The sequence below is a fragment of the Capsicum annuum genome, chromosome 10 (genome assembly GCF_002878395.1).
Source record: "Capsicum annuum cultivar UCD-10X-F1 chromosome 10, UCD10Xv1.1, whole genome shotgun sequence".
Lineage (NCBI taxonomy): Eukaryota > Viridiplantae > Streptophyta > Magnoliopsida > Solanales > Solanaceae > Capsicum > Capsicum annuum.
In genome coordinates, this window is record NC_061120.1 from 192,246,326 (window position 1) to 192,262,450 (window position 16,125).

Sequence of the window (16,125 nt, forward strand, 5' to 3'; positions counted from 1 at the left end):
CGTGTAGTGACAATGTGCCTAGAAGAACTTTGGTTCTTCTCTTAGTGTTCATTACATGCTGAAGTGAATATGGGAGGTACCAGCTACAACTAGAAAGAGGTCACTCCTGTCGATCAATACCATTCATAGTTGTGAAGGTGAATGTTAGGAAGATCTGTACATTAGACTGCAAACATGACCAACGAAATTAGCCTAGGAACATAGTCGAGCTAGTGTATTATGTAGTGACAACGACTCCTTATGATGTGAATATCAAATGAACATCAGACTGCAAACAAGACCAACAAAATTGGCCTTGGAACATAGTCGAACTAACGTATCACGTAGTGACAATTAGTATGAAAACCAATTTGACGTTCAAATTCTAATGAAGCCAAACTCTATGCAATCAGTAGTTCAGCGTTTAAGTTATTCGTCCTGGCCGGCTCTCTTTCAGTTCTTTCTCTACAAAACTGATCACTTTTTCTTCTTTTATCATTGTTTTCTCTATCACTAATTAAACTAAAACCTCATGAACTATTAAGACAAGTACTATCCATAATCTAGTACTTTTACTCCATCAAAATCTTGTAAGAATGCAATGCAAGTTCAAAACCTCTTCTCATCCCATATGTCTGTTACAGAAAATAGCAACATATTGTCTATAAGTACAATAGGAGCTCTGATATATTTATGAAGGAAAAAAAATGGATAGTGTATCATTCAAAAGGACTTAGAGTCTATTACCAAGTACCAGAGTCTACTACCAAGTACCAACCATGCTCTAGTATATTTATGAACGTTAACTCGATTTTATTTCACTATTTATACAAGTATCTACCAGATAACCTATGTAGTAAAAGTGTAGATGCACGAGCTGAAGTTTGGTTCTTTTAATTACCAAGCCAGATTACGTTGTGATACATAGTATCCTTTTGTTTGTTTGTATGTAAGATTGAATTTTGTTGCTCCAAACAGGTATGTATCACCTTAGTGCAATTTTTTTTGGTAGTGAAAGTAGGCAAAGTGCTAGTGGAGTTATCGACAATGCACTTTATCCTGTTATGTTCCTAGATTACCTTAATTCAGCGATCCTTGCATTAGGTGGTGGGCTTCCTGGGATTGTAGCTATTTCATTAGTACTTGTCTGCTTGTCTCATAACCAGAACCATTTAAGCAATATACTCATAGATATCTTGTCCCTTACAAAGTATCAGGAAGTAGTTCTCCTTTGTGGTACTCAATCAAGAAAGCTTCTGCATATATCATCGTTTTATCAACATACACCGCAACTTGTAAGCCAACATCCACATACTCAGTTATGCATTATGTATATAAAAAAAATCAATGAATTTAAGTCGTTGAGGGTTTACCGGAAAAAATCAGCAACAAAACCACATTTTTATTGTATGTCAACAATTTAGCCAACCACTTGATCTGAGAATCAGTGTGTAATTTCGATGTTAATAGGAACTTCATTGCCTCTTGAATCTTGATCATTTTTTACTATGAAGTGATATCCAAGAGGTGATGGGAGCATTTGGTAATTGCAAACACCAAACAAGTAATTCTTTCTCATAAACTGATAGAGCAGCATGTTTAGAAGCTAGTCTTGTATTGATGTAAGCAAGAGAGTGGCCCTTCTACATGAGTACTGCCACAATAACAGTTTCACTGGCATTTGTCTCCACTACAAAATAACCTGTGAAATCAGGAAGTATCAGCACAAAAGCAAAGGTAAGGTCCTGCTTGGGATTAAGGAAAGTTTCATCAGCTGCACCAACCATGAAAAGTTATCCTTCTTCAAGAGTTCAGTCAAAGGCCTGCTAATGAGGCCACAATCTTTTATGAACTTTTTGTAATATTCCACCAGTTCAAGGAAATCCTAATAGTTCTTATGCATTGTCCATGGTACAACAGCTACGAATATCACTCCAGTAGATTGGAACTTGTATCTGAATACTCTTTTCTGGAATCTGAACTACACTAAATACTACAGCTCGATTAAAGTAGTCGGAACAATAATTTTTAAATAATATACATTAAGTTTCCGACTATAGTAATCGAAAAAATTATAATAATTAAATAATTATTTATTACATTTGCAACTATAGTAGTCGGAATAAATATAATTATTAAATAATTATTTATTAATTTTTTGACTACAGTAGTTGGAATAATTATAATTATTAAATAATTATTTATTAAATTTTCGACTACAGTAGTCGGAATAATTATAATTATTAAATAATTATTTATTATATTTTCGACTACCACAGTCGGAAAATTTATAATTATTAAATAATTATCTAATAAATTTTCGACTACAGTAGTCAGAATATTTATAATTATTAAATAAATATTTATTAAATATCCGACTACGTTTTCGACTATAGTAGTCGGAAATTTTCGACTACAGTAGTCGAAAATATTTTTCCGACAAGCTATATTCCGACTACCATGAAACAATCGAAAAGTAGTCGGAACTACCTTATTTTTCGACCACATTCCGACTACATTAGGCGTCAAAAAAATGATGTTTTCTAGTAGTGCCATCATCGGACCTCATTGTTTCGGTGAACCAGCGTCAGTCCACTAAAAAATGACCCACTCACCACCGAAAATCTCCATAACAGCCTATCAAAAAAACCACCCCACCGATGTCATCAATTATTGGGTGATTCATATGTTATTAATGAGTGATACATTTCTAACTTCAACCAAATGTATCACACACAGCAGAATCAGTGTCACTACCGAACCAGTACCAACCATACAGTGACTTATATTTGATGAAGTTGGATGGAAATGGATTGAGACGACTAACTTGGAACACATATGAGAATGGAACTCTGAAAAGGCCATTCTTCAACTGCCTTTTCTTGTTTAACAATAAAATTACTCTATTTTTTTTCATTATCGCGGTGGGATGGGGTGTGATGAAAAAATTGCTCATGTCAATTAGTGAAGATAGGTACGTGGATCACTATGTCAGCCTTAGAACATGCAAAGAGATGTTAGTCTCCCTTGCTGCTACCCCTTCTTAGAGAATTTTAATTAGTTCTGTGGTGATTAATTATGTAACTGATTGTGCGTGATTTGCTCAACAGAATAAAAGAGAATCTGTTACTTCCTTAAATAAATATCTAGTCAGTTTCAAATATATCACTTTTTTATATGTATCACCGTCTAACATATGTATCACCATTTCAAAAAATCGGAATAAAATGTAACTAATAAAATAATCAAAATTTAATATATTTTTAAAGATTTATGTAAGTTATCCATTATTTAAATTCATATCTGAAATCGGCCTTTAATAAGAGAAAAAAATAATAATAAAGTGATTATTTAATAAAGACAGAAAACTGAATAATGAACTTAGTGAAATATCATCTAATCAAACATAACTCACAGACATCACGAACCTCTAAAAATTTGAAATCTAATACTCCCTCCGTTTCATAATAAATGAATTGTTGGATTTTGGCACACATATTAAGAAAAAAAATTAAAGACATAAATTTAATACAGCTTTCCATTTTTATCCCAAAAAGAAAAAGTTGATTTTGTAATACCTTTTCAAAAGTTAATTGGTTGTTAAATCATAAGGACAAATTTAAAAAAAAATTATGTTTGAAACACCAATAAATACTTCAACAATTCACTTATTCCAAAATGAAGGCATTCCAAGGAATAATAATAATATGTCTGAGAAGGAACTGCAGCGCTGCACTGAAATCAACGGAACCTATCTACTTAGCCTAAGAGAATATACATCTAGCCATAAGTTTCATAACTTATGTTGGAGGAGAAAGAATTTTTAGTAAAGGGGTTCAAAATCAAAAGTAGGCACACAAATTAGTTGAAGTGGGTTTAACATCAATTATATATACATAAATAATAATTTTAATTATGTATAAATAATATAATTTTTCATCGAAGGGGGTTTGGGTGAACCCCTAATCATAAGGTGGTTTCGCCCAGGAACGGACCCACATAGGTTTAAGTGGGTTCATATGAACCCACTTCGTTGAAAAATTACACTGTATATATACGTATATATAAGCAGTTTTTATAAATTTAAAAGGTATATATTATATATTGAACCAATTGTAAACAAGGGAAGTGTCTAACTTAGTGATAGTTGGTCCAATTGTTAACACATATATCCTGTGTATTGGGGCTTTTTTTCTTTTAGTTATTTTATTCAGCAGCTTCGAACTACGCACTTAAAACATTTCACACGACATGACAGGGCCAAACGAGTTAATAAGTACCTCAAAGGATGTCCAGCAATTAAGTCGAATAGACTACTTCCTAAAAGGGTGTATCTAGAATTTATGGGATAAGAACGTAACAAACGGAGAAACACATTTTTAACAAGAAAGCATGCAAATCATATAAAGTCTTGAAAACTAACAAATAATGAAGGTGTGAAACTTATAATTGATACGAAAGTGGTGCAGAGTGGAATCAAATTTCCATAACGAGGTTCAAAATTTGAAGAAAAACTAATTGAAGTGGGTTCGACATCTATTATATATACATAAAACATAATTTTAGTGATGTATAAATAGTATAATTTTTCGGCAAAGGAGGTTCTGTAAACCCAGAGGCGGAGCTAGGATTTCAAGTAAGGGGCTTCAATATTCAAAGAAAACTAAGTCAAAGAGAGGTTCAACACCTACTATAACTACATAAAAAATAATTTTAATTATGCATAAATAGTATATTTTTTCGTTGAAGTAGATTCGGACGAACCTCCTAAAGAGGGCTGGCTCCGCCCCTGGGTAAACCCCATGCCAAAGGCTGGCTCCGCCCCTGAATGGTGACAAGAAAAAACTAAATAGGACTTTGATTATTTTTTTTAAAAAAAGTAATGGAAAAAATAATCTTAAATGATAAGTTTATTTAATTTCCAAAAGGAACGTTCGAGATCATCTTTCGCCACGCCGAATTAATGACAAACTTTATTTCTCTTCATTCATTTTATTGTCTAATAAATTGAAAGGAGTTTTATTTTTTGTGTTTACATTCAGTACCACATGAACTAAAAATTGACATTGGACACATAGGTTTGTCCAGGCTTCCATCCTATTGGAATAACATTCGTAGCAGTAAGTTTCTTGTTGAATTCAGTTGTGATCCTTATTGAGTATGGTGCTGGTTGTGTTGAAGGATTAATATTACTACTCCATGTTGCTCCAAATACATGATTTGCAGTTATTGACTGAGTAGATCCTGATGGAAGAAACTCTACTAAATTAAGATCACCATCTGCATTTTCAAACTCTACATTTACTGATAAGAAGTTTGGGTTTGAACCCGGGTCCACCTTGAACGCGATTTTCGTCTTATATTGACATGGAACCCTGCAACAATATGAGCTCATGAGTCATGTCTCTGGTAAGTAATATGTTATAACATGTTATTAATCTACAAACATTACAATAGCTATAAATATTATGCGTACCTTTGGTAAGAAATTGCAACATTTCCCAAATTACGTAACGCGTTAGCTTGACCGGGCTTGGCCAGAGCACCCATGGCAGTTCCACTTAAATCAAAATGAACAGCACCTGAACAGCTAGGGCATTCATCTGTAATGGTCACTGTCACTGGCTTTCCTGAGCAAGGGGCTAGATTACAAATCACCTATAATTTCGTAACATATGTACACGTCATTAGATTCATTTATCGAAGGATTTTACTCATATGTACTGATATCGTAACTATCAGTGCAATTTGTAACACGTTACTTATGTTTTGTGTTATTAATTTCACTTATTATAGACAATTAATTACCTGTATAAAATAGCTCAATCATTAAAATAAACTTAATAATACGGGCAAGAATAATGTATATGTAGTGTATACTTATTTAAAATATACATATAATATATATATCTATACACACCATATACACCGATAGTATATATAGAATATGTATATTTCGATCATGTTAGTAAAACAACATATACACAGATTGTATATCTAAAATGCGTATATTTCGATCATGTTGGTAAATTAATTAGCCGAACAATATATATATCAGTAACCATCCCAATATAATATATGTATGTATACCTGGTAGCACGCTCCGCAGCCTAAACCTTTCCTGAAGAGAGGACCATTTCCAGCAGATACAAAGGAATTGAAAGGGGACTGTGATACAGCATTTGTATAACCACAAGCTACTCCATCTTATAACATGACAAAATAAAAATCAATAATTAGTCGTATGTTTTTGCAAGATACAAAAAAAAAAAATAAAAAAAATCCAAAACTTAGTGTAATCAACTAATTAATTAAACAAAACAATGTCAATTAGTGCAAATTATTAACAGTTTTACTAGATTGAAAAAGGCAGTCCGGTGTATTAAAGCTGCCTCTATATGCGGAGTCGGGGGAAAGATCAAACTGCAAGGATCTATTCTACACAACCCGATCTTACAAATATGTAAGGGGTTGTTTCCACGACTTATAACCGTGAACTCCTCGTTACGTCACATCAACTTTACCAGTTAAGTTTACTAGATAGAGTGGCATAATTAATTAATTACCAGATCCTGCTCCAGTTGGAGAGCCATAAAATGTTGCTACTGCTGGTTGAAAACCAGCTAAAGAAGCATTGAGTGATTTAACATGTGCACAAGTGCAATATTGAAATAAACATAGAGCTAAAAAAGTGAAAATAAAAGGGAGATTAAAACTCATGCTTGATTAATTAACTACTAGAAAGAATTAAGAGTTTAGTGTCCTTAAAACTTTCTTCTAATTTTGTTTGGAGAAACTTTATGGTATTGACGCTCTTTATATAGTGGACAACAATATAATTCTTACCAAAAATTAAGAATAAGATATCCAAAATGATTTTAATGATCCTTGATTTTATACAATATTATATCAAAACTAATTACCAAAAAATTAAATCTCTTTATTGATATTTAGTCAGTACTTCAAGAGCTCTTTTACACAATCAAATGTTACATAATCAAACGTTTAATTAAAGAACAACTGGGTAGGTTCATTAAGGGATGGTAACTACTTACTATGTCACATAATCAAATGTTATCTCTTTCACTTGCCAATATTAGTTGATATATCTTTATCTACTCTATCAAAAGCTCTTGGGATTAATTTCTGAATGCTATAATCTTGAGATAACTTATAATCTTTATCTATAATCTATCTATCTATAATTTATAATCTATAATCTATATCTATAATAATAATAATAATAATAATAATAATAATAATAATAATAATAATAATAATAATAATATATTAAAAGTGTGAAGGCCTTTACAAAAGTGATTTGAACTTTTTACCCTTTATTAGAAGACTCCGTAATAGACAAAAATGTCTTTTCTTATATTTTTCAAATAAAATTCTAGCTATAAATAAACACTAATAATATTATACTCTAAAAATTCCAAAAAAAAAAAAAAAAGAAACTTTCCTTACAGTTCCAAACAAATAACTACCGTGCTTTAATATTTTTACTTCCATAGTTTTTCAATTTTTTCCTTAGTCGAATTAAGTAAGACTCCTAATATAAAAGAAATAAAGTCTAGTAATTTTTATACCCTTATATGAATCTTTTCCCCAGAAGTCTAATGAAAATTTATAACCAGAAACTTATTTCAAAGAAAATTAGGATTTATTTTAGTGTAATTCTAATCAATTAAAATACTATCTTATATAGGAGTAATTATTTAATTATTTATTAGAGATAAACACTATTAATATTTAATACACTTTTAAATCAATTAAAATACTATTTTATATAAATATTTACTTAAACTATAATTCTATTTAAGTAATTTTTTTCAAACCTCATGTGGCTCTCACAAGCTTGCCCTTTTCTTTAATCTCCTTTATTTATCTTTTTATTATTTGATTTTTTTATTCAATTTTTTTCCTTTTTTTATTTGTATTAATTCGACGTAACTTTTTTCATGTTTTTTTTTTAATTAATAGTGATAGGGTGATTTGTTTGTTAGTTGTTATAGTTGTCTATGTGTATAGGCTATGCCTTGTATATGTTATGATGTATGATGATATAATTCTAGTGCAGGTATTTTTGCATGTGATAATATTAAAGATCGAAACAGGCAATACAACTAAAGATGGATAACGTAGAATGGTCAAGGATTAAAAGCAGAGGATCTAAAATTATGAGCGTCGTGAGATTGACGAATGTGAGATGATTAGCAACCTTTCTAAGGACCTATAAAGAGATATTAAGTATCACATCGTTTGGACTTGGTCAAATAGGTAAATTTTTGTTGCTCTCTATGTTTTAATCTATGTGTCTTTATTTAATTAAACATAATATCTAAAAAATGAAAAAAGATTATTGAATCTAATGGTCATAATAATAGTGTTATTCTCTCTGTCAATTACACACGTGCAAAACATGTATATTAAATGGGGAACTTTCAAAAATAGCAGAATTTTGCTATAAAACCCATCTTCCATAGCCACATTTTATATAATTACCATTTATAGCCATTGTATTCGATTTACTCCCGTTGTATCCAGTTTTACCGATACTATGTATTCATATAAAATATGAATACAGTCGCGCCAAAAATGAAAGTAAATTTTTAAAAAAAGAAAAAAAAATCAATCGCATTTTTTTCGTTAACTGACTATCTCTTGCCTAATTAAACACGATTCTCTCAAAGGCAATTTTCCGTTTTTATCAACAAATAGAGCTAAACACGATTCTCTCAAAAGTAATTCTCCATTTTTATGAACAAACAGAGCTAAATTCATACCTAAACAAAATACAAAATTCCAAAAAAATTGATTGATCCTTCTTCTTCGGAACGTATATAGGTATGTCATAATATATTTTTTTCTCTATTTTTTCGATTTGAAACAAATACTGAAGAATTCAAAATCCCCAAAATTTTGATTGATCCTTCTTCTTCAAAACAATGTATGTCGTAATGTTGATTTTTCACTGTTCTGTACTTCGAGTTTGAAATAAATACTGAGAAATTCAAAATTTCCAAAATTTTGATTGATCCTTCTTCTTCGGAACAAATATTGTACGTCGTTATGTAGTTTTTCACTATTTTGTACTTCGAGTTTGAAACAAATACTAAGAAATTCAAAATCATTAAAATTTTCAAAATTTTGATTCATCCTTCTTCTTCAGAACAAGTATTGTATGTTGTAATGTTGTTTTTTTCACTGTTCTGTACTTCGAGTTTGAAACAAATACTGAAGAATTCAAAATCATCAAAATCCCCAAAATTTTGGTTGATCCTCCTTCAAAGCAAATACAAAATGTTGTAATGTAGTTTTATTCACTGTTATACGGGCTTGAAACAAATACAGAATAATTCAAAATATCAAAATATTAAAAATTTTGAATCATCCTTGGAATCAAATATGGCATGTCGTAATGTAGTTCTTAATCTGTTCCTTGACTTTGATACAAATACACTAGATTAAATGATATGATTCAGTGAATTGTAGTTTTGTGTATAACTATTTGTACTGCTTGCAAAGTTTTCAATTGATCGATACTTTAATTTCAATGACTGTATTCATTTTTTATGTCGGAATTATCGAATTAACTTTGTAATATACTACTGTATTCACTTTGTATGTCTGAATTATCGAATTAAATTTGTAATATACTACTATATTCACTTTGTAATATACTACTGTATTCACTCTGTGCTACTGTATTTCTGACTTTTAACAGTTGCTTCAACGCTAACAAAAATAAAATGGCAAGCATAATGATCATTATTTGGCATTGAAAAAAGTAGACTGAAGACAATAAATACAATGATTACGAAACTGAAGGAATAGTCTTAAATGAATATGCCTCTCACAGAGACTTGGTTGAGTTAATTAGTACCCAGCTGATGATAGATTTGGGAGTGAAAACTGTGAAGATTAAATACAGTATTGAGGGTGCCAATAAACCAATGGATATACACAACAATATGGGAGTCAAGGTGTATGTTCAATTAAAGAAATTAAACAATGTGTTTGTCAAGTATCCTCTGTGCGTTAATTTTTTTAATAATGAGATCAGAAAGGATCTATCAGCAGAAAATCTTATTAGAAATGAACTTATGTCTGCAAATGATTGTGAACTTGATACAACAGCTTCAATTGATCCACTTCAAATGATGATGACAGACTATGGCAAGCCAATAACATTACAAAATTTTATTTTTGATACTAATCAAAATGAAGTAGTTGTTAGCCAGAAATACAAAGACAAAGCTACACTTCAGGCTGTAATTCATAACTATTCGATTAATCACCGATTTGCTACCAAAGTACCTAGGTCTAATGCTAGCAGATATGTTTATTCTTTATACTTTGATTTCACTGAATGTTATTACTATCATGATGGATACAGTTTTGTAATGGCTTGTGCATTCACTATATATGTTGTATGCAATTATTGGCTTAAATGTAAATCTAAAGAATGCAAGTGATTTTTCAAGTCGTCAAGCATGAATGATTCTAAACAATTTTTAGTTCAGACTTTTATAAGCGAACATACATGTTCATTGAAGGACAAGATCTACAAAGACTCTTATGCTACTAGCAAATTGATAACAGGAATTATTAAACCAAAAATAGCCAATTAAAGAGAAAATATACACAAATTAATATTAGAGATGATATAAATAAAGACATTGGACTGAATGTGACATACATGGTGGCTTGGCGTGCTAAGGAGAAGGCAGTAGATTCTATAATAGAAAAACGGATCGATCTTACCAGAAGTTACCTACATACTTATACATCATGAAAAAACTTACCCTGGATCACATATTCGAATAAAGAAAATGCCTGAAAATTAATTTTTGTATCTGTTTATATCTCTTTATGCCTTTATCAAGGGATTTGAGCATTGTAGACCAATCGTTGTCATTGATGGAAGCCAACTCAAATCAACATACATAGGGACATTTGTCTGTGCTAGTACTTTAGATGGTGTAGATAAGTACACTACATTATTTAAAAAAATTAGAGATTATTTTGACATCTATCATGTATTTGTATTTATATTTTTGTACAGGTAATATATTACCATTAGCATACAGAGTGGTTGATTCAGAAAATGATGCTTCATGGACTTAGTTTTTTGAGCAATTTAAGGAGGCTTATGGTCAGAGGTCAGAGATGTGCATTGTTTCTGATAGAAATGAGAGTATCATAACAGTTGTTTCCAAAGTGTACCCTGATGTAACACATTATGCATGCATATGACACTTATAGCAAAATGTACACAAAAGATATAGGAAGTCACATGACTAGTTAAGCGAGGTGTACTATACCATGGCTAAAGCATACAGACAGTTTGATTTTAACAGCTTGATAAAAATAGTTTAAAATGTAGATGTGAGAGATAAGGAATATTTGGAGTTGGCAGGATATGACAAATCGTCAAGGATATATGCGCCTGTTCACAGAGGATGGACAATAACATCAAATATTGCAGAGTCTATTAATTCAACACTGTTAATAGCAAGAGAGAAGTCAATTTATAATTTTTTTGAAGAAGTGAGAAAGATGTTTGAACGATGGAATTGCACAAATAGGCAATATACTTCCTTCACATCCACAACACTTGGCATGAAATTTCAGGATATTCTTACAATGAATAATACCCTATTAGCATGTATGACGGTATGTTAGGATTCATATGTATTTACTCTATAGTATTCCAGATGTAGATTTGAGCTGTATTTATGTATTCATTGTAGGTAACACCGTTAACAGAATATCTATATGCAGTAAATGACAAAGAAAAAATCTTTATTGTCTACCTTGAAAATAAAAAATGTAGTTGTGGACAGTTTTAATATAATGAAATACTATGTCCGCATGATTTGACTATTTTAAACAAGAAAAAATTCAAAGCAGGTCCATATTGCTTAGATTATTACAAGCCAGAATCTATGTTGAAAACATATGAGATTCCAGTGTATTCTTTTTTGGATATGACTGACTGGTAGATACCTAAAGAAGTTGCAAAATAAGTGGTACTACCACTAAAGTTTAAAAGGCCTCCTGAAAAATCAAAGAAAAAGCGGAAAAAGTCATTCACTGAGCTATATAAAAAGAAGAAAAAAATCTGCAGCACATGTGGATTCCGTGGTCATAGCAGGCATTCATATGGTAATACACCACATGAGGAGATACATTGAAGTTGGAATTAGCTAAAGGCTGCTGTAATAAATAGCTAGTTAATTTTTTTTATACAATCAATTTGTGACACAGTTTAAAAATTGCTTTAGTTGTTGCTGCATTAAAAATCTGCTTTAGTTATTGCAATCTAAGTCTTTTTTACTATACTCTTGTTTGAACAAATTTAATGATCATAATGAATTTGCTGAATACGGCTATTTGTATTTATGAATGTAGTGATATTTGTTGATATTTATAGTTGATATTCTATATTTTTTCATATATCAAGTGATCAGCAATACACATAAATGTATTGACAAATGTATTTTTAGTAGAATGACACTATCAAATACATATGATTTTTTATTTGTTAAATACTTGTTCATAAAAAATGTAATCCTATTATGTTGAGATAGAATATATTTCAATTGACATTGTAAATCATGTACAAAACACATATCAATACCTTTACATTGAGACTATTTAATACACATGAAAGATCAAGAGAAAAGCAAATGCGAATAAAATGTAATATATCAAAACAGAACCACATATATTACGGTTCAAATTCAATGAAATTACTATCATATAAACCACATATACTGATTTGTTCATCCAAAACCACAAAAGATAAAATGTACTCAAAACAAACACATAATGAAATTGATATCATATAAACCACATACACTGATTTATTCATCCAAAACCACAAAAGATAAAGTATATTCAAAACATAAACATAGAGTACGGTTCAAAAAGAAAGGAAACTATTATCACATAAAACACATACATTGTTGCTGTGTTTATCGAAACTACATAATCCCAAAAACTTTCTAGAACATAAACTAGCATTACAATATAGTAACATCCTTTCTACTGTCCCAATCAGTGAAGGGCCTAAGCATCTTTGTAGGTGCCTCATAGTCACTCGTAGTGCCACTTTCTTTCCTTTTTTTGATCATAATCCCAAAGCAAAGCATCATATCGAGTGTGGAGTAGCGCAATATCAAATTTCTAATTTGGCATACCTTGACAATCAATGAGAAACTCCACATAAGCAGCAACATAAATACCACAATCCCTAAAAATATACATACAAAAGTTTGTTACTAAATTTACAAACATAAGCACTATAAGTAAAATATTGATGTATTATATACATACATGCTGCCAGATCTTTGTTGAGGTATATCATTGACAAAAATCATCTCAAATGGATCAGATTCATCTCTATTTCTGTACTTGGGGTGACACTGCCAATCAATGTCTATTTTCTTCTTATATAAGCCGACATTCAAAAGGGAAAAAGGTATAACCTCTGCAAACTTTTGCACCTCTGTTTTGATAGATACATCATGGATTATAGAGTTGTACAAGTCATAAATATATAAACACCGATCTAAGAATGACACTACAACAAGTACCCAGTGGAGTCGTTCTTTCACATGCAAAAGAATTAAAACATGATCTACTGTATGCCATGGGACACCAGCCATCAATCTATATCCATTCATGTATTCACATACAACATATTCTTCACGCACAGAAGATGTACAACTTTGTGGGTCCAAATACTTCTCCCATAATTCTGCTACTTTAATCTTGAATACACAATCAACAGTTGTGTAAGTGTAGTCACTTGGAGGACTGTACTTGCCTTTCTTGCGCAAGTAATAGAACATGACATTAATATGCTGCAATTATTAAATTGTATGTCAATACATAAAATTGAATACATAATAAAATAAAGTCAATATACTATGTACCGCATCATTCAATAATTGTCTTGAAAAAGATAGTTTGTAGAACCAATTCTTATCACTGACAACTTCTACACCAAACTGCAATGGAATTGAAATGTCAGATTTATGCTTCCTGACATGATCTTCATTGTCCTTCCTTCCATAAGTATTGTGAAACGGATTCAATATGATAAAAAACTAATTAGTTGAAACATGGTAAAAGTAACGTACTTTTCCTTATGTGTAGTAAGGAGGCCTTCTTTAATCCATTTCAAATACTTGTTCTCAATAGACGAATCATAGGACAGTCAATAAAAGGTGTAAATGGACTTTTTTGTTCAATATGGGTAAATCACATGATGCACTCACAGAAGTACCTGAAAGTTGTATGCATAATTATTTAAGTTGTATTTATAGTGTGATAAATAATTAATACAAATACAGTGAGATAAATATAATAGAGTACCAGATGATGATCCAAACTTTGTTGTAAAGAGAGAAAAGTTCCAGCGACTAAGTCTTCTATTCCTTTATTTTAGTACAGGTGTTGTATCATTTATACATCTAGTTGGATGTATGATGATACTTTTCACCTAGTTTTAGTTTGGAAGGAGCTCATCAAGGATCTATACTGTGATTCAGTCTCTGGCCCCAATATAGCAACACCATCATCCTCAATCACTTATTCATCACTTGTATGCATTTGATGTGAATTTTCTTCAAGTATCAAAAAATACAAAATACACCGTGTCAAATAAAAATACAAACACAGTTTGTCTATAAAAGTTATGCACAAATATAAATGTACCTCTTTTTTCTGTGGCACCTCATTAAATTGTATGTCATCATCCCTCTCAACAACAAAATATGATAGACTAATACATGCGTCATGCATTTCCTTAGATACTTAAATACATAAATATTAATACATATCATACGTATACAGTTATATAATTTAAAATACAGTTATACATTGCTACCTATTGTAGCTCAACCGTAGATGTATCAGACTGATTTGGAACACTGAAATGAGCAGCATTAATATCTTGGGGTGACGATTGGGGAACAGTAGGTATATCAGCTACAGCTTCAGCATTAGGACCCTCTAAATGAAATTTGTTATACTATTAGTGTATGGACTATATTTACATATATAGAATAATGAAAGTATACAGTATTATAACTACTTTTTCAATAATTTTGATTGATTTGATAGCTTCCATAACACTCTTGAAGTTTTCAGTTATCAACTTACGCAGATCACCAATACCAGCCTTCACCTTTTAACAAAAAAATCAAGAAGAAACTTGCAAAAAAAAATATAAAAGATTTCAAAAAAATTAAAATTGTATTTACCGTTTCCTGAAAAATGGTAAATTGTTTAGCCAAAATAGATTCTTCATCCGACTTGCTGTTGAAAGGTACTTCAGTAGGAACATTGGATGGTTTGGGTTTAACTGGAGGCTTGACAACAGATTTTTTTTCTCTAGGATAGGCGGCTGCTTAGCAAGTGTCCTTCGAGGAGCAGTTTTTTGAGTCACAACTTTCTTTATCTGATGTTTTGCAACAAGAGACAACGATCTCTTTGATGCTTTTGAAACAGAAATGAGAGGTCTTGTTGTATTCCTCGAGGATGATCTGCTGGGAATGTTTGAAGATAAAGGTACTGACTTCACTTATTTCTGTTTCTTATGTGGTGGAGAAGATGCAATATCAATTTTTTTCTTTCCTTTATTTTTTTCAGTAGCTGGTGGAGCATCTTGAAAATCACCATCACAAGAAACATCATCTGAGGTTGTATCTTCTACTGTATCTACAGAAGGAAATTGTAAAATTGTCATTTCTGTTGAAGTAGTTGTTATATTTTTGTATACAACCTGCAAATAATAGATACATTAGTGTACTATTTTGAATACATGTAAATAACTTTATTCTAAATGTAATAATGTAAGAACAATGCCATAGTTACCGAATTGTTAGCATCAGCTAACATCCCTTCAATGAAAGCCTCAAAATGAGTATGCCTATCAGTGGTCTCCTAATTGAGTAATCTCAAAAATCTACTACCATGTTTGACAGTAATTTTTGGATCAACAGTAGAGCAACACTAATAAAGACAAACTTGCATAGCAAGTGGCATACCATGAATTCTATAGTATTGTTTCTGCGCATCCGTCTTTTTGGAAATAGACTTCAATAAATTCTTAAAAGTTTTTTACCC

General features: G+C 31.0%; 1 protein-coding gene across 1 annotated transcript; it reads right to left on the reverse strand.

Moving 5' to 3' along the window:
• Positions 1-5,032: 5,032 nt before the first annotated feature.
• Positions 5,033-6,747, reverse strand: LOC107844990 (expansin-B15-like). Its single transcript, XM_016689293.2, has 4 exons — positions 6,546-6,747; positions 6,070-6,185; positions 5,456-5,637; positions 5,033-5,354 (listed from the first exon to the last, which is right to left on the reverse strand). The coding sequence occupies exons 1-4, from the start codon at positions 6,697-6,699 to the stop codon at positions 5,033-5,035; spliced, it is 774 nt and encodes a 257-aa protein (XP_016544779.2). The 5' UTR covers positions 6,700-6,747.
• Positions 6,748-16,125: the final 9,378 nt, after the last annotated feature.

What these genes read in the sequence shown, in the direction of transcription:
- LOC107844990 (XM_016689293.2), bottom strand. Translation starts at nt 6,699, where the DNA reads ATGAGTTTTAATCTCCCTTTTATTTTCACTTTTTTAGCTCTATGTTTA. An exon ending in TCCAACTGGAGCAGGATCTG is followed by an intron (nt 6,186 to 6,545) that starts GTAATTAATTAA and finishes TCATGTTATAAG; the next exon opens with ATGGAGTAGCTTGTGGTTAT. An exon ending in GCTGCGGAGCGTGCTACCAG is followed by an intron (nt 5,638 to 6,069) that starts GTATACATACAT and finishes ACGAAATTATAG; the next exon opens with GTGATTTGTAATCTAGCCCC.